The sequence below is a fragment of the Poecilia mexicana genome, unplaced genomic scaffold, assembly GCF_051168715.1.
Source record: "Poecilia mexicana isolate PSO_F unplaced genomic scaffold, ASM5116871v1 scaffold_11, whole genome shotgun sequence".
NCBI classification, from domain to species: domain Eukaryota; kingdom Metazoa; phylum Chordata; class Actinopteri; order Cyprinodontiformes; family Poeciliidae; genus Poecilia; species Poecilia mexicana.
Genome location: NW_028263380.1, coordinates 4,190,706 through 4,209,697, shown reverse-complemented (window position 1 = coordinate 4,209,697; position 18,992 = coordinate 4,190,706). Strand labels below are relative to the sequence as shown.

The 18,992-nt window shown below is 39.6% G+C and overlaps 1 protein-coding gene across 1 annotated transcript in view; it reads right to left on the bottom strand.

Annotated features, from left to right (window-relative positions):
• Positions 1 to 16,720, bottom strand: part of fam135b (family with sequence similarity 135 member B) — a 55,547-nt gene extending 38,827 nt beyond the window's left edge. Inside the window, exons 1-2 of the mRNA XM_088010086.1 lie at positions 16,228 to 16,720; positions 4,018 to 4,114 (exon numbers count right to left, since the gene is read on the bottom strand). Of these exons, the coding sequence (XP_087866212.1) occupies positions 4,018 to 4,094 (77 nt within the window). The 5' untranslated portion in view covers positions 4,095 to 4,114; positions 16,228 to 16,720. The remainder of the gene's footprint in view (positions 1 to 4,017; positions 4,115 to 16,227) is intronic.
• Positions 16,721 to 18,992: the final 2,272 nt, after the last annotated feature.

Here is an 18,992-nt window from a genome sequence, read left to right as displayed (position 1 = left end):
AAAAATTAAATTAAATTAAAAAAATCCAAGCCCTGGTGTGCTGTGTACTACAGAATCATGGTAATACTTGGGATATTTTGTATGTACTGTTGAGGTGCTTGTTGCAATAAGCACCAAATCAATTAATTGCATGATAAATTAAAGTGAACAATAATTTCCAGGTTGTTTGATCTTGTCACGTCTCTCTCTGTTTCTACCGAAGAAACAGAGCAAATGTGTAAGTTTTGTATTGCTCACATCTACTAACACGCTTTGAATAGTTTATTTAAATCTTTTTTTTAAAGCCTGATTTTACGAGCCACCCCTCAGTGAAAGATATTTCTTTTCTATTTTAAATGAATGTCGGTGGAGCAGTGTGTATTTTCTTTACAGAGCTAATATTTGCTTTAATTCAAAGTCCAACAATCTATGCTTGGAACAAACTGAAATGTGAAAACTTCTATTTGTCGGACACTGTGGGTCTCAGTGACAGGTCGGGTCGGGTCGGGTCAGGTCAGTCTGTCTCTGAATACAGACATGGCTCCACTGTTCGGTAGAGCAGTAGAGAATGTCAGTCTGGAATAAATATGGACAGATTTTCATGGCCACCTTAATTCACTGTCTCCTGCACTACATTTCAGTAAATTCTATTATCATTCAGTCAACTCAGTTATAATTTATAGGTGTCAGTTTCCCATTTATCAATGCAATTCTGAACAGTAAATTCTGAAAGATCTGCAATAATTTCTTCCTATTATTTTTTTTTACTAACCAGGTGAAAAAATGCAGGATTTTAAAAGCAACCAGTGAACAGACAGAACATTAACTGAACATCTTCAATGCCCTTCAGTCCTGAACAGGGATTAGGATTAATGCTGTAATTTCTGTTGCACAGTACAAACACTCTAAACCTTTGAGACACAAACATCACTATTCTACAACCCACCAGAGCTCAGCTCAGTGCTGACACTCTTCTCTGCTATCAGAGGAAAGGAGGCAGACTGTGGGAGCAGAAATATTAGTTCACTAAGATAAAAGCACAATCGTGACGAAGCTTGAAGCTTGAGCATTTTTAATTTGAGAAATCCATTTTGCTGAAGCCGGTGTTTTACATGAGCCAGTGGAACGTTTTGTTTTATTTAATCTTCTTGCAGATACGTCATGCTGGGATTAACAATGCCTTTTTTATCTAACAAGATACCAGAGAAAGAAAAGACAAACTTGCTCTGTTGTCATTTCATTTGCTTTCATCTGAACCAGTTTGTATGTATTTTTTTTTTGCTGGATGTGCTGTAAATTAAAGAGCTGCTCCAATTAACTGACTTTAAGGAAGTGCAAGGATTCACAGCCAACAGAGCCAAAGGCAGATCTGTTCAGTCTAATTCTACGCTTTGTGCTCCAAGCGACGTCATGCCTTATTTTTTATTTTACATTATATTTAGAATTCCTACTTTCTGAACCATTTGAAAGAAGGTTTGTTGCAGTATATTTTTACAGGTTTAACCAATGTAGTTAACCTATAGTTTGTCAATTTCAGTTTATTTATAATTTATTTTACATTTATTGTTTTACTCCTAACTGCACTGACTGAATAACTTAAAGTTGTGTTGATTTTTCTATGTTTGACAAAGCATGTGAAGCTACTGGTGGATTTAAATGTACTGGTGCATCATTATTAAATAAATGTATATTTTACTACATTTATGTCTGTTTAAAAAAAATAATCATTTTAAGTCAATTCAGTAGTTTTTCTGCATCGTATCAGTATCAGCGAGAGAAAGTGGATCGGTGCAGCCGTACTTTGAACAGAAGCCATTCATTTTCCATATTTAAAAAACAAGAATGTTAGTTGACACGTTTTCCTATATCAATAATGTTTCACTTGATATTCCTTTATTTTTATCTGTATTCTCTTCACAAACACGAGAACATTCTGTTATTGACATGAGTTTGGCAGTTTACAGCCAAATCAGCAACAATGTTTGAAACTGGAAAATCCATTCTTTTTATGATCAATAAACACATCATACTAAGTAAAGATACATAGTTATCAGCCAATAATACGGCTATTTTCAACATATCATATTGATCCAAATTTTTGGTTCAAATTTTTAAAGTTGTCCCAGCAGCAACAAGCTGCCCTAAAAGTTGCTGTCAGTATCTGCTCCTATATGACTCACACAGGTACGCAGACATTGAGAAGGTGATCCATTCGTTTATATAAGCTGGAGCAGATGGTGGGCAGATGGTAGATGTATAATGCATGAATACCTCGGTTATATCTGGAGCTGGTGCAAACCCTTCTTTGATATCTTCCGTACATAACTCAACACAATTCAGCTACATTTCATTAATTCTGCAAATTCAGGAAGAGAGAATCAGCTTCAACTGGAATTCAACAAGTCTGCTTTTAGTTTGAAATTTTTCTCATTCTTTGCACAAGCTATCTACCTCATTAGTGCGTTTTTTTGCAGAGCAAATAGCGCCAGCTCAGATATGGCCATGAAGTGCAGCGTGTGTGATTTGTACACTCTTTTTAGATTGAATCTCGACCCTTCCACATGTAACAGTAGGCAGCTAGCTAGATTAAAAAAAAATGGCCACCACAGTTTGAGCTCATTTACGATTACCAAATATGATAATATAAACAGTCATTGTGTTAAAACTGAATCAGTGCCACCAGTAAGCCTTAGTAACACCGTTACTGTTGAAGTACAAGTATTTGTTAGGTACCGCAAACACCTGAGAATCCCTCTAAAAAAGTTAACTGCATTTTTTTATAGTTCAGACACCAAATAAACCTTCATAAACTCCATAAGCTAACATCCTGGTTTTAACTCCACTCTTTGGGACAGAGCCAATCAATGTGAAGGTAAAATGAATGCCGCTCCAGGATTGGCTACTTTACAAATGCCAGCCAGTAGCATGTCTAGTAGCATTACACAATGTTATTTCAACTTCACAAGTTTCATTATAGAGGATTTTTCATATGCTCTTTTAAAAAGTACATTTTCCACGAATAATTTGGAATCACATTCCACAGCAAAATCCGCAAACAGATGAATGTGTGAATTCTGAACCAATGCAGAATCACTGACTCTGTATGAATTTTTGTTTCAGTCTTTGGCAGACATAAAGTTCTACCTTCAAATGGTGGAATGGACATAAAGTTCTACCTTCAAATGGTGGAATTTTATTCGAAGAAATCAGACGAGAAGAATCTCATTGTGACTCATACCTATTTACATAAATACAGACATGGAACCACTAAGAATTACTCATCCAAATCTTTACATACAAGTACAATTTATTTGTGTTTTCATCATTAGCAGAGATATAGAAAAGGGTAGAAATAAAAAATAAAAACACTGCTTATAAATTACCAATGCATCCGAAGGGTTTTGAAGTTTTTATTCCTTTGGTTCCCATTAGACAGAAAACTGAAGCATTCTGTGTTGCTAAGCCGACTAGCTGCCAATAAATAGCTATGTTTATTAGTGTGGATTTAATTAGAACGCTGATGGTGTTCTAATTAAATCCACACGTCTTCACCTAAACATGCTGGCATTTCCATGCACATGTGCATGACAGTCGATTGTTCAGAGACTCCCTTGAAGAAATATTACATTGTGCCTATTTAAAGCAAAAAAAAAAAAAAAATTGAAATACACAGAAAAATGAGCAGGTTATCCATAATGTCCATGAAATTTTGTTTATATGTGGCCAAAGCCAGATGCTATTGGGTTCGCAGTTGACAGTTGAACAAAAGAGTCTTTGCAAGGTCTTTGTAGGCAAGAACCTCTTGCAATTTTTGGTTTCTTCTTATTTGGCAGAACTAAAAGCCTCAAACCTAATCTTAAACCGCAAGCCAAGTTAATCACCTCCATTACATGAGTTATAGCCATTTGATCAGCCGGTTGGTAACTTTTACCACTGTAGAAATGAAAATAAACTGTTAGCATTCTTGTAGAGTGTGTCGTTTCACAACTAGTTTGGTGTTCTGACACATTTAAAAGGCAACAGCCAGAATCCACTCACCCCCTCTGAAACAGATCCACATTGTGAAACTTGTGCAGTTCTACAGAAAACTCCAGCGTTCCCTGTACTTCAGACATGATACAGTCCCACTCATCACCTGAGAAGAGAAGAACAGGACACAAATCAGACAAACAGTAAAAGTAGAGATCGACTGATGGCACTTCTAAAATTAGTTCGCTTCGTTGCGTCTTCAGTCATCTGAGGTGATGTGACTCAGACCGTCCATCGCGGGGGAATGAGAAGAACAATGCGAGCCCAAGATAGACACCTTGCTCTTAATATAGCACTGATTATTACTTCTGGGATGAGATTTAATTATTTCTGTCAGGAAGAACGGATGTGTGCGGTTGGCAGCTTCCATGTGTTGTGTTCATAATGGAAGATAGGCATCAAAGAACGTCAGGCCTTTGAAAATGTGGTAATGACATCGCTTTTTTTTTCTAGATATGACTAAACAAATGAATGAAAGAATGACTTATTCATAAAGCCCAATTCGCAGACACAGAAAGGTGGACGGATTTGTTGGTGCATTTCCAAACAAATAATGCCCCATTTCTTGGGAAAAGTAATTCAGTTAAGAGCAGTTGTGTATCTGCATGCAGGTTGTATCTGATGCTTTTGACACAGAGCTGTAAAGCCTGAATGCCGCTGCTCAGAAAACAGAAACCCATTCCATGAAACTCTCTGAACCCTGGTGTTAAGTTAAGGCCCCATCAAATTTGGAGTCTCTGATCCCAGTAAAACCCACTTTATTATAAAACATGTTGATTGTTTATAGTAACAAGAAAGCTTTATGTCTGGACCAGTGGCATCGTGTCATGTTGCCATGCTGTGCCCCTGAGAGCGACCCATTCTTTTAAATTCCCTAGCATGGCATGGTTTCTGAGAAAAAAAATTTAGACTATTGTGGCTACTCCCTTGTTGCAGGAGGCTATCTCCATTCTGGAGCTAGCTCCTGATTTGACTAGACATTGGCCACTGAGCGGGTGGCGCTAGCAAATGAGAAGCAGGCTACTCAGCTGCGTTAGCTATGGAGAGGCTGGTCACCTACTGGATTGCCTTCTTCCTCTTCAGGTCATTAGTACCCATTCAGCAGGCTAGCATTAGCCTGCTGAATGAGAAGCTTCAATTGGAAGCCATATTTAGCTGTGTAAAATACAGTATGTTTACTCTTGGTGTCACCTTGGGTTACAGTAAACTCAATCAAAAGAACACATCAATGAATCTAATGCATGTAGCATACATATATCGTATGCGGTTGACCAGCGTAGGAATGCCAATACTAATGTTAACTTTTCCAACACTAAACCTAGCCTATCAAATGATAAACCATGCCTATGCAATGCTAAAGCTACCCTATATGAAGCTAATGCCAGCCTTTACAACTCTACTGGCCAGCAGAGGAAGAAGGCCCTCCAGTTGCTTCACCTAAACAAAAATTAGCCTGGTAGTCACCAACCTATCAAATGCTAGCCAACTTGCACTAATGGCCAGCAGAGGAAGAAGGTAATTCAGTCGGTCAAGGAATCATCGACACTAGCCTCTCCAAAGCTAACGCCAGCGGGAGTTTTTTTCCATTTGCTATTATTAATCAAATCTGTAGCTAACTTTGGAATGGATATAGAAAGTGACTGGAGTAGCTGAATTCAATGATTTTTAGAGGTAAGAACATACTGACATGTAGCACGGCACATTCTGAAACTCAGCTGATTCATATTAATCCTTTAATAGCCCTTGAATTTGTAGATTTACATAATCCGACTGAGAGAAATAACGACACTCAATGTGCTTAACAGAATGACGCGACTGAGAAGTCAGTGTACTTGGGATCATTACTCCCTGTGGAAAACTAACCGTGATTTTGTTTAGCAGTACACCTTGTCTACAACTCTTATACCTCACACACACAACAGCATCTAGAGAAAGTACACACTGAAAGCTGCGCTCCAACCAGCCGACGCTGACAGTGTTTACAACAAAGACTATCAAATAACCTCTCATTGAACGCTGTGAAATGCAATCCACACAAATACGGTAGGATGGGGTTAGCGTTCCTGCATCGGGCTGCAAAAACAGTCAGGGGGAGTCATAAGTTGAAAGGAAGCGGCACACAATAACATGCCAATAAAGATAAATATAGTCCCAGCAGTGGAATACCTCACTAAAGTATAGCTTGTGCTCAGAGAGCTGATCTTCAGATGAGATGATTTGTTTTACTTCACCAGAGAAGATTTGGCATAATGAAAGGGTTTTACTGTACAACAGCATCAACACCTGGCTTTTTCAGCATCAATGAGGTGCTTCACAAAACACTTTACACCATCACTAACAGCTAGTCAAAATGTTAAAGCCTACATTAAAATAATTCAGTGATTTCATTCCCACAGCAAAAATCTTATGAGGTAAGTAGCAGTAGTAGTAGATTTTACTGAATCGACTGGAGAGTTGGGTCGGACTCTCTGGTCCAGTGCTCAACTGGTTTGAATCTTACATAAAGAACAGGAATTTCTTTGTTTCAATTGGAAACTTCTCATCAGAGAGGTCAAAGGTCACATGTGGGGTACCCCAAGGCTCAATCCTAGGACCCCTTCTTTTCAATATTTATATGCTCCCGCTGGCTCAGGTTATAGCAGGAAATAGGATTAGCTACCATAACTATGCGGATGATACACAGCTCTACATCACGATGTCACCAGGTGACTCTGAACCCATCCAATCACTGAACAGATGCTTAGATCAGATAAATGTGTGGATGGGCCAAAACTTTCTCCAGCTGAACAGAAACAAAACTGAAGTTATTATCTTTGGACCGAAAGAAGAGCGAACTAGAGTCAATGCTCAGCTTCAGTTATTACAACTGAAAACCAGTGATCAGGCCCGAAACCTGGGAGTAGTGATGGACTCTGACCTGAACCTTCAGAGCCACATAAAGACAGTCACAAAGTCGGCCTTCTATCACCTGAAGAACATCTCCAGGATTAGAGGACTAATGTCTCAGCAGGATCTAGAGAAACTCATCCATGCGTTTATCTTTAGCCGTATTGATTACTGCAACAGCATCTTCACAGGTCTGACTAATAAATCAATCAAACAGCTGCAGCTGATCCAGAACGCTGCTGCTCGCGTTCTCACTAGAACCAGGAAGATAGAGCACATAACACCAGTTCTAAAGTCCCTACACTGGCTCCCTGTAGCTCAAAGAATAGACTTTAAAATACTGTTGTTTAAAATACTGAACGGTTTAGCACCACAATACATTAAAGATCTGTTATTGCTGTACCAACCATCTAGACCCCTCAGATCTTCTGGTTCTGGTCTGCTCTGCATCCCCAGAACCAGAACCAAACGAGGAGAAGCAGCATTCAGTTTCTATGCACCACGGATTTGGAACAAACTTCCAGAAAACTGTAAAACAGCTGAAACACTGGGTGCCTTTAAATCTCAACTTAAAACCCACCTGTTTACAGTTGCTTATGGCAATTGATGCCTTCTATGTATTTGCGAGTGACTGGGAGTCATTGCGCGTATATAAAACCCTGTAAATTCTAGACTAACAGGTAACCAATTAATGCACAAAATCCGCGTAGGACAGCGAAAGTCCTAGCGCAAAATTTTCGCGAAACAGGCGGACGGAGCCTGGTGCTGCAAGGCTGGAGGCCTTGTCCTGTTAGGCTGTGATTTTATCTTTTCTTTTTATCTTTTTATTACTTTCTTTTTCTTTCTCACTGTTTAAAATTATGTAAAGCACTTTGAAATGCCTTGCTGCTGAAATGTGCTATACAAATAAAATTTGATTGATTGATTGATTGAGAGACGACAGATCTATTGTCTTTAGGGTTTGGCGCAGGATGATAATGTCACAGTTTCACAAAATTTGTACAAGAATTATGTTTTTGAACTTGTCTGCAGTTCTGTTCTTTGCAGAGTAAAAGAAGTTTAACATCAAGCATATCTGCCTAAAAGAGACACTTGTGCAGCAACAGGTGGGGGAGGAGGCACACTGCATCGCTGTACAATTCACACAGCAGAAGCAAACTCCAATTTCTGGAGGAAGATATTAGCATGAAAATCCAGAGAAAAGTCCTTCTGCAGCTTAAATTTGAAGTTTTCTTAAATGATATCGACCCGTCTTGTTCCCATGAACTGTGTCTTGTTTTCAGAGTTTTGTGTATCATTATGCTCCTATTCAGGGTCATCGTTATGATTCATGGAGAATTATTTCTATTTTCATTCTCAGATGCAAATTTAATTTTGTCCTACAAGATAACCTGATCTAAGCTGGTTCTCTCTGTGTTAACCCAATACCAACTCAACCCAATGCCTCATAATAAGTGTATTAGTCAATGCACAGTGCATAAGCTTTGATGTTTCTATTGCATGTTAGGTGATTGTAAGCAAAATCTGAAAATGTGTCTATTGCACAGAGGCTCTTTTGCACAATTAAGCAGAACACAATCTCTCTAAATGACCAGTTTAATTAATCTGTGGTTGATACGAACTTTACTAACTTCTGCTAGTAATTTTCAATTCTCACTTCAGAGTATGAGCACACCTTAGGTAAGCTCTGATAAGTCACAATGGAAGATGCAAGATTAGCTTTTTCAGTGTTTAAAAATGAATTAAAGGACAACAAACCTGTTGTCAGCCATTTGCAAGGAAACTGTATCACACATGTCAAGATATCTGTGGTTCAATCAGGCTGCGAGAGAAGAAGAGAAATAAATTTTCAGTAGAAAACAACAAGACTGAAAAGATTACAGTCGAGTTGCTTTCGTTTACCATTTTGAAATGTCAACTTTGGTTAAGGAGCACGCTGGATTTGAAAAGACCAACAGGCATTTGGAAATCTCAGTCCATGTAAGAATCTATTGTTCTCAATGAAATACACATGCAGATTGTTGCTTTAGTAATGCTACTCATGCTAACTATGCTGGAATTAAAAAATACTCTATCTTTTATTCTTTGGTTTTGAAATGGAAAAAACTATTTTTACAGTAATAGTTACAACACAGAATGATGTAATGTCATATATTCACCATAAACACTAGTTTGCTGTTTTTATATTTTCTCCTAACATAATTCATATATAGAAATTGACCATGACCAACAAGGCAGCAGCTTTACAAAAAAAAATAGAGAGACTGCAAACTGATCACAAAATACTGATTTCTGCATCTCCAGATTAAACAGGTAATATAAGTAAAACACCAGGCTTCACAGCGGTCATCGACCACAACCATCTGCAAACAGCTAATATACATAATTACTTGAAACTCCCAAAGCCTTATAACTACCTACTTTAATAGTTTAAACACCAAACATATCTTATTATCCATCAACACACACAGTGGAAACCGCACAACCGCAGAAGTTAATCTCTAAGGTCTTCCATATTGGAGTATACATTCAGTCAGTGCCAAGGAGAATATGGTGCTCAATGATTGGCTGATTTGTCAACACCAATAGCATGTCAGGTAGCATTGTGACGAGGTATTTCAGCTTCCCAACCTGCACTTCCTTTGAAAGGATACACTCTACGAGCATGTCTTTGTGAATAGGTAATCGTTTGGAGTTACACAGACAAACGCAGAATACAACAGAACAGATGAATCCACGAACACTGAACTGCATAGGCCAGAGTCAACGGTAGACAGCTAGAGGCACAAACAGCAAACTGCAATCCTTTCCCTTTCTCCAATCTACAGAACAGCTAAATCACAACAGGTGCATCCTATGACGTCGACTGTGGGATTTTTCTCTACCTTTTGCCAAAAGATTACCATATGTATCATTGTGATGTCGTGACAAACAGGTTAAGAATCTTCATAAACACCACACAGACATCTTGGAAGTTACGTCTGAAAGTCAAACCTTCGCCCCCGACCCAGAGTCGGCATCAGAGAGCACTGCATCATCAAAGCAAAAACAGTCCAGGTCTCGGAAACAACAAAGTGTTTTATGTTGAAGCCGGTCACTGCTAGGTTTGGCCGGAGGCCAGAGCTGTGTTCCCTACTTCTGCTGAGTCAGTGGGCTGCGTGTGACAGCTGTAATGTCCCCAACCGTCACCAGATCGTTTAACGAGGGTATGTTTCCTCACTGTTGATTTGATGTAGGCCTCCCTAATTGCTTTCCCGATCCACTGAGCTACACTATAAACTAGCAGCCGGGGTTATCAGCTAGCTGCAGACACCAATTCATTATAAGGAGGGCCTCACTTCTGTCGCAGTATGTTAGCTTGGCAGTAAAGAAGGAGAATGTACACTGTGTACTTTGTTGAATATTGAGGCTTACAGCCCTGGGGACCAACAGCAAGATAGTGTCATCCCCCCCAACTGAAGAAAGGACAGGAGGACAAAGGCGGATATAATAATTGAAGGGAGGAAATATATTGGAAATATCTCCATAAGTTAATCAAATCAAATCATGTGCAGCTCAAGCAGCCTCCACAGAATACGTCCGTCATTCCAGGAGGACACACTGTGCTTCCTTTCATGATGGATGAAGATGACAGCGGTAAAACTCATCAAACTGAACCTTGGCACAAGACCATTGTTTTTACATGTTTCATATTTGCGATAAATTCAACAAATCTATAGAATAGGTCTATAGAAAATGTATCAATACTGCAACCATGTGCTAGCAGCACCTTCTTTCTGAAATATAGTTAAACTTTTAAAGTTTTTTTTTAAAGAAAATGCAGCATTTCTTTTTTTGTTTCCTTTTTTGAGTACTTTATTAATTTTTGATGTACTAAACAGAACATCCACAAAAGATAACCCAAACTTTTACACCTCTTTCGTAAGGCAGTTTGGGAAGGAGAAAAAAAAAAGTAAAAAACCAAACAACAATGATATTTTTTACAGTGTAGCTCAGTGGATCAACTTTAAACTACTGTACATTTAAAGTCCACATGAATAGACAATCAACCATAAGTAGGATGGTGAGGTGTCATGAGTCTTTTCTGCAGATTGATATGATCCAGAAAAGCTACCAAATCTGATGGAATCTGTTTAATGTCCCTGATATTGCTAAAGATTTTTGAAGTACAAGTTATTATTTGTAACTGTTATCACACCTTCAATTTATTCTTAAATGTACTTTTTAAACAATAGCTTGTTTTAGTTCAGTTATGCATGTGCTCTATATATCTATTATGACTTTCTTCTGGGGAATCCAAAGAAAGTCAATCTAAAGTTTGAGGGGAACTTTAGGTTTTTCCCTCAAAAACTCTAAAGTTTGCACGAATTGTGTCTTTTAAAAGTTTTCACTCCCCACTATGTGAGGTATGTGTACCTTTGACTCTAAAACCACCAAATAAAATCCAGAAATCCAAACATAAAGACCTATAGTAATTCTTAGGGAGCTCTGGAGATGGAATCTGTTAACAGGATCACTGTCAGTTTTGCACTGCACAAATTATGGGGGGGAAAGAAAACAAAGAAATGTCATTAGCAGAAAGTGTTATGGTTTAGTGAAACCAAAATGAAACTTTTTGATTAGATGTGGCTAACTGCACTGAACCTGAACCCACCACCCCAACTGATGAAATACGGTGGCGTCATAATTACTGTGAACATAATGTCACTAGACTTAGAGTTTTACATTTTCTAATGAGTCTGGATTGTATTTAATTGACTGATCAAAGCCTTACTAAATGCCTTTACGCTGAAACGGGTTGAATAGCTTTGAAGATAGGCTAACTCCTTTAGCACAGTGTTCACACAACAGTGAACACTGTCCTATGTCCTATCAGTTTGTTTATGAATCAAAAATGAACCCCAGTGGGCCAAGAGAAGCGGCTCTGTCGTCCATCATGGTTGTTAGCGGATGCTACTTGTGTGTCAGATTTACGGGAGTACCAGAAACACGGTAACACAAAAGTTCCGATCGGAACCCTTGTATGTGAAAAGATAAAAACCCAAATAAAATTTTAACACGTTATTATCTATGTAATTAATGAATCAAAATTTATGTATTAAAGTTCCAACAAGAGCGCCAGTTCTTATTGAATGTACCAGTATCGATGGTAGAGATGGTGCCCTTGTGTGAGTATTTTTAAATAACATTTTTGCATCACAAGAACAAAATTTGTGCTAACATCTGAAAGCGTCAGTACTGGCAGGTATCTACATTTAGATTTCAGGTTGAGATAGGAACCTTTTAGAGGATCGTTTCATCTCTAATGAATACTAATAACGTAATACTACTTCTATCATAAATCTGAGACCTGCTTCAGCAGCATGCTGTCCCATAAAATCTCTCTCAACTTGAGCATGAGAAACCCTTTCTACAGAAATCCAAGTTGTTTTGTAGCTACAACACAAAATCAGCACAACCTGCATCCTGACTAATGCTCCCATTCTGCTTTTTGTGCACTTTTAAAAGCTCAATCTTTCTGTTTTTCTTCTCCTCGCAGCAAATCATTAAACAGTAATCATTACAAAACAGCCATCTGGTGTCTGATTACTTTTTAACGCATGCCACACACACAGACACACACGACCGCAGACACCCTGGCATTCCTGTGGGTCTCGAGGTCGCAGCAACTCTTAATTCCACCACCTTAGTGGAAGTAAAAAAAATAAATAAATAAAACATAGAAACAATTCTGGCTGCCCTCAAGCTGCCCTCCACCTCCAACGGTGGCATCGGCTCAGCTGGAAATGTCTGGACGCGCTGAAGGATGGAGATGTGACGTGTGTTTTCAGCGGTTGAACTGGGGAACAGCTACATTTTGCAGCCATTATCACTTGAAGCAGCCGAACGTGAACACAGCTCAGAGGGGCCAGAAATTAATCTGCGGCAGCATTAATCCATTCATTAACGTCCAACACCCTCTGCCAGCACGCCTAAACAGACAGAGGGCCGTCACTAAAAATAGCACGGATCGGCAGAGGCGACCGGCTCCTCTCTCAAAACGAGCTTTTTTTTCCCCACATTTTCTCCGTTTAATTTTAACGCGACGAGGAGGAGACCGACAGAGGATTTGCTGGAAGCGGAGAGAGAGAGAAAAAAAGAAAGAGAGAGAGGCCTCAACAGAAACCTCGTGAGCCTGGCCTCTGCAATCATGTGATGGCATAATCTAGCACTTTCTGAAATCCTCTGCGGTGTGTTATGCTGTGTGTTGGTAAATTACAACCAAATCCCCGCGACCGGAGCTGGGCTGGAGTTGAATTGAGAGGTCGAGTTGGAGGAGGATGTGACCCGGGTCTTTACGGTTTCCACTAGAAATTAAAACGTGATAAAAAGAGTTTATCATGCAACAACAAAAAGAAAAAAAAAAAGAAAAAAGAGGGGCTTTGTAAAAATAGAGAGCTACATTTGTTAGCTCAGAGGCCTGTTGTGTTCCCTGGAGAGCTGCATGTGATCGCCGTTTGTTTTCACAACTCTGAGTCACCGGGAACTTATTTGTGCAAGAAAAAAAAATCTAAGTGTCTTCCATCTGTGTGCACTCTTCCAAGAAGCTTTTTTTTTTCTTTATTGCATTACCTGCTTTATAGTGATTCAGCATAATGCTCAACAACAAAAAAAAGTCAACAACATTACACCGCTCCAATGCTCTTTTAAAGGACTGCCAAATCCCCAGCAAATTCTGCCTTGTTTGCATTTCAGCTGATGACGTCCCAAGATTAGCTTGTTTTAGTAAACAGTATGGCGGCAGAGTGACTTCGGCCATCTGAGTTGGATTTGGAGTTGAACAGAGATGCTGGAAGTACTTGGAGCTTTTTTTCTCTGCTCAACACCAGATTGGTGCCCCACTAGTAAATACTGTAACCTGCTTGCATCACCTCAAATGGCTAAACGATTTCCTATTACACTGGTGCTTTGTGCAGTCTGAAATCATAATGCTTTAGCAAGGACCTTCTGAACTTCTATCTTTCTGGATGTCAGGCAATCCAATTTTTTTTCCTTACTAACTGGTTGGAATGGAATCATTAAGTCTGACTGGTTACAGTGGAAGTAGTGGTTGATGCAGCAGTTCTGCAGGAATTATTATTGGGACCTAAAAATTGATCCATCCATTGTCTTTGATGGGCGATATGGCAGAAAAACGTATCACGATATAAGCACTTCAAAACTATTGATATCCATAATTATTGATTAGTCTTTTGCTTGTCGTTTGTCTTAAACATCCAAGATTCTACGAACCAAGTGATGTAACCTTCCCTCTTTTATCCACAATTTCCTCTTGAGATGTTGTACTCATTTTCTCCTTTTACTCCTGTGAACTGCAAAGACTCAGCGTGCACCTAGACAGTTGATAGTTCACAGTCAAGTGTACTGATTGGCTAAATTTCCCATGACAAATTAGTCCATTTCCCACAATCTGAATGTATACTAGGAAGTTTGATGAGAAAGTTTGGCAATAAGCCCCGTTTCTTTAACATCAAGGTAGCCACTGAACAACTGTCGGCATAGAGAGCATAGAGAGCGGCAGTCACACTACGCAGTCTTGAGACTGATTGTGTTGATTCTCAACATTATCAGCTCAGTGTCGCAAGAAAAAAACTCAAAGTGCCTTCCATCTGTTCAAGTCAGTGCATTACAGAGTACACGTCCACAGTCACAAAAACTGTCCTTTGTATGGACGTGTATGGCGGATGTCCACCTGGGGTACGCATGGATCTCCAAGGAGGGAAGTACACCTGAAAATGTTGGGGCAACATGAAACTGCAACTGCATATTTTAGAGAACAAATTTTCACATGCTAGCTAAAGAATAAGTGAGTTAGCTGAATCCTCCAACCTTTCTTAGCTGTTCCGTGAGAGATTGAGACTTTGATGTTGATATTTTTCCTCTGTCTACATCCCCTAGAATGACATGCAGTTCAGGATCGGGATTCAGTGAAATTATCAAAATTCAACCTGACACATTTTTAATTGATAACTGATCACTTATCGTGATAGATACAGTTATTGTTTTAACGCTTTGCCCTGGCTTGTGCCCATTTAACCCAAAAGGCTCACGTGTGTCCTAGTGCGCCTATCACCTATGTAATTGGGCGAGAGGCAGGGTACACCCTGGACACGTTGCTAATTCAAAGAGCACCAGTCTTCTGACGTTGTGTTTCCAGCCTGACTCAGCACATTTGAAACCCCAGCAAAGTAAGCACTAAAAAAAAAAATAGGCTGGTGACATTTAACCATTACTGGTGGAAAACCTTTTACTAATGGAAAACCACTATCACCCACCCAGCAGAGCAATGATGGACCAACAGAAACACACAACAAATGGATAAACCAGTTAACCTAATAGTCATGATTTTGTTTTGGACTGTGGGAAAATGGGAAAGAACCCATGGACACACAGAGAACATGCAAACTCAATGTGGAAAACCCCCAGGTGAGGTTTTGAACCCAGGACCTTCTTACTTCAAGGCAACAGTGCTACCATCTATTCCACCGTTGAGCCTGAGTTCAAAGTAATCTTAAGACTTAGAGGGCAAAACAGCATGGAATTGTCAAGGTCTTGAGTATCAAACTCAGAATGCCTTCCTTCATCCAGCTGACCAGCTTTGCCAGGCTACAAGTAATTTGGAAAAGGAGCAATTTGATTGTAAATACCTGAAATGAATGAGAAACAAGAAAAATACAAAACATCATACTTATATGAATTCTGATTAGTTGCCTTTTGTGATGTAATTAGAACCATGTTTACAGAGAGGAGATATTATCTTTATTTTATTTTTTTAAGTAGAGCAAAACAGACAAAGAATAGACAAATTGACCAATACATATTCTGTAGGAGACAAGTGATATCTAACCTGACTTTGACTGAGTTCCCAGAAAGGTCTGGCCTGTCCTTTAACAGGAATCAGCCCGTCTTCGGCTGTGTTGACAGACTGGAACAAAGACACAGCTCCTGACCTTTGTCTTTGTTTGCAGTAGACACCAAGGTTCTGTTTTATGTGACAGCATCAGAGGGAGAAAGTCAAAGTGGACAGCACACACACCGTGCTGAACTCTGACCGATACTTTCACTTCTTTACAAGCTAAACGATGAATCAAATTACAGTCCCTTGCTGCACTTTATCACCTCAATAACACAGCTTGTACTTTCAAACTTACGCATATATATCCCATAGCATCTCCCTTCGTTTTGACAATGAAACATGTTCCCTAAACGTCCAGGCAAGAAGCATCCTGCAAGGGCAGGAGGAAGAGCAGCGAGAAGAGGACGAGGGTGTCACAGAGAAAGAGGCAGCCTCACCTTAGCAGCGATGTGGTGTGATGTCCGCAGAGGGTTCGGCTCCAGCTCCGATCCTTAAACGGAGTAAAAATCGGTCTGTTTGCGGGAGGACGGATGAATGCAATGTTTATATCCCCGCTTCTCGTGCTTCTGATGCTGCTGCTGCTGCTGTTGCCATGGTTATGCATTCACCCAGACCCTGTGTGTTCTGCAGCCCCTCTCTGCCGCGCTTCAACTCTCTCTCTCTCTCCGTCTCTCTCTCTCCCTCTCTCAATTTGGGAAAGTGCGGCAACGTCGCGGCGCGCGCTCACTTCCTGCGTTCATCGCCAGCCGTTCTACTCCCTCTCATTCCAAACGAAGCGCGTGCGGGTCGGTGAGCCTCATCGTTAGTAGCGCGCGGGGCTCCCTCTGATTGAGAGCCGCGTGCGTCTTGATGCGCAAGGATGTGCGCGTCCGGCAGGTCTGCGAGCTGACGTGACGTCAGAGCCTGCCCCCCACCACCTTTGAAGCTCAAGCGAAGCGTGCACGCGGAAATGACCACGCTGAAATGAGAAACAAAAGGAGGAGCGTTGCGCAAACGAAATCGAGGGTGTCACGTGACTTGGATGCTGTGACAGGTTGAAAGGAGGCAATTAAGAAGGAAAGTTGTGAAAAGAGTAAAGGCATGATCACTGGATGAAAACATTGCTGAGAAGAAAGTTGCTAAACTCGCAGAGGTTAGCAAAATTATCCAGGGGTCCAGGACTTAGACCGCCCCCCGCAGTAGTACATTAAATTATCATTTAAAACAATTTTTATAAATTCACTCAACTGATCTTTATTTATTCATTTATCTAAATATTTACTTCACTATTTACTTAGCTCTTTGCACATTCACTTTTTACTTATTTACAAAGCGGCTGACATATCTTTTATTTATTTAGTCAGCTATTTACTTAGTTACATACAAACTATTTATTTTTCTATTTACTAGTTACTTACTTAGCTATTTGTTTAGCTATTTACTAGCTTCTTACTTAGCTACTAAGCTATTTGCTTATCTATGTACGATGTACTAGTGTGTTATTTACTTAGCTATTGACTTACTTATTTGCTTACTTTTTCACTAATTTACATATTTACTTTACTTACTAGTTAACTACCAATTTATTTAAGGATTCTACCAGAGTCTATCCATATGGGTCAATTTATTTGGACATAATAAAAGCAACATAACCACTATTTGTTTCTGACAATCAGGTAGCAGTGCATTCACAATGCCATCTGCCATGCTTAAATGACTCCTCTCAGACTAATCACTTGTCACATAAATGAGGGAAGGGAGGATTATGTAACAAATGAATATAAATGTTCATGACACATAAGCTGCTGGCTGTGGCTACAGTGGGTCTGTTTCCTGTGCTTCTTTTTTCCCCCTGATCGAGGTCTTTTTCATCTCTCATTCTGCTGAATAATGTTCCTCTTCGTGTGTTCTCAGAAATACTTCTGCTTAAACACAGAAAGTCAATGGCTGCTTTTCTCTCATGGCATTTAGCCACAAGCTTCAAGCACTCTTGATTAAGATAGGAGCTCATTCAATTTTGTTTTGTTTTGTTTTGTCCTCTCAGCTGCCAAGATCAGAACAACTATGTAGTCTGAGGTGCAAGTTGGCAGAAACTTCAGGCGTTGCACAAAAAAGGTCGCTAATGAAACCCCAGTTCCATTAGTGACACTGCAACCTACACTGGTGCTTTGTGCAAAACTCAGTTTTGTTGGGTTTCAAAGTTTGCTTTTTTAAATGTTATTTATTTGTGTGTGTGTGCTTATTTATTCTTTAAAAATAAATCAATGCTTACCTTTCAAATAAATGAAATTTTATTGTTAGGTTTAATGCAAACTAAGTTCTTTCTTACAATGTATTTCTTTATTTATTAATTCAATCATTGATTAAGTGCATAAATTTATTTTTTGTTAAATGCAATTATTTAGGGCTGAACAGCAGCTCACCATGTCTAGCAGCAAGAGGTTCCTGGGTTTGAATCGTGGTCTGGGTCAGGAGTGTACTGGTTTGGTGTCTCACTAGGACTTTCCCCGGTGGGTTGGTGGTTTTACCCGTGGTTGAGCTGTCGCGCTCATTCAAAGTGAGCGGAAAGAAGGTAGCGTTGGTTGAAAGGTAAAATTTTGTTTTTATTTTTTTAGGCTATGGACACCGTGTTAGCTAGCACTCGCTAGCACTAAGTTATCCGGGCAAACTCTGAGAAACAAAAACATTGTATTAACTTTTTACATTTTTTTTTATCATACTCATTCTCTACACAGGCTTACAGCTCTTGTTTGTCCGAAACTAAAATGGATGCGGCGCGCTGTTCTAAATGTAGTAGTTTGACGTCATGTGCGATCAGTACTATGACCGCGGGGAGATGGGCTCCAGCTCCACTGTGACCCCGCAGGGTCAAGAAGGTACACCAGTGGATGGATGTAATTATTTATGAATGTCTTTCTCAAACATATTAATTGTTACAGTATGTTGTACACCAAACACATAAGCTGTGCTGTCATTGAAGCCATTTATGTGCTCCGTAGTCCAACAGAGTTTGAAAGTAAAAATTTCTCTTCAGGTTCCTGTACTTACAGCAACCATCAACCATCCTTCAGACCATAACTCACATCTCCACAGCCATTTAAAAAAAAAAAAAATTTAACTTTGCCTGGAGGGTTGACTGTGGGTCACAAGAGTTCGAGTCATGGGGGAAGCTTCGTGAAGGAACATTTGCAAACTGTTTTCTCCCCCTCTCAGTGAGAGAGAT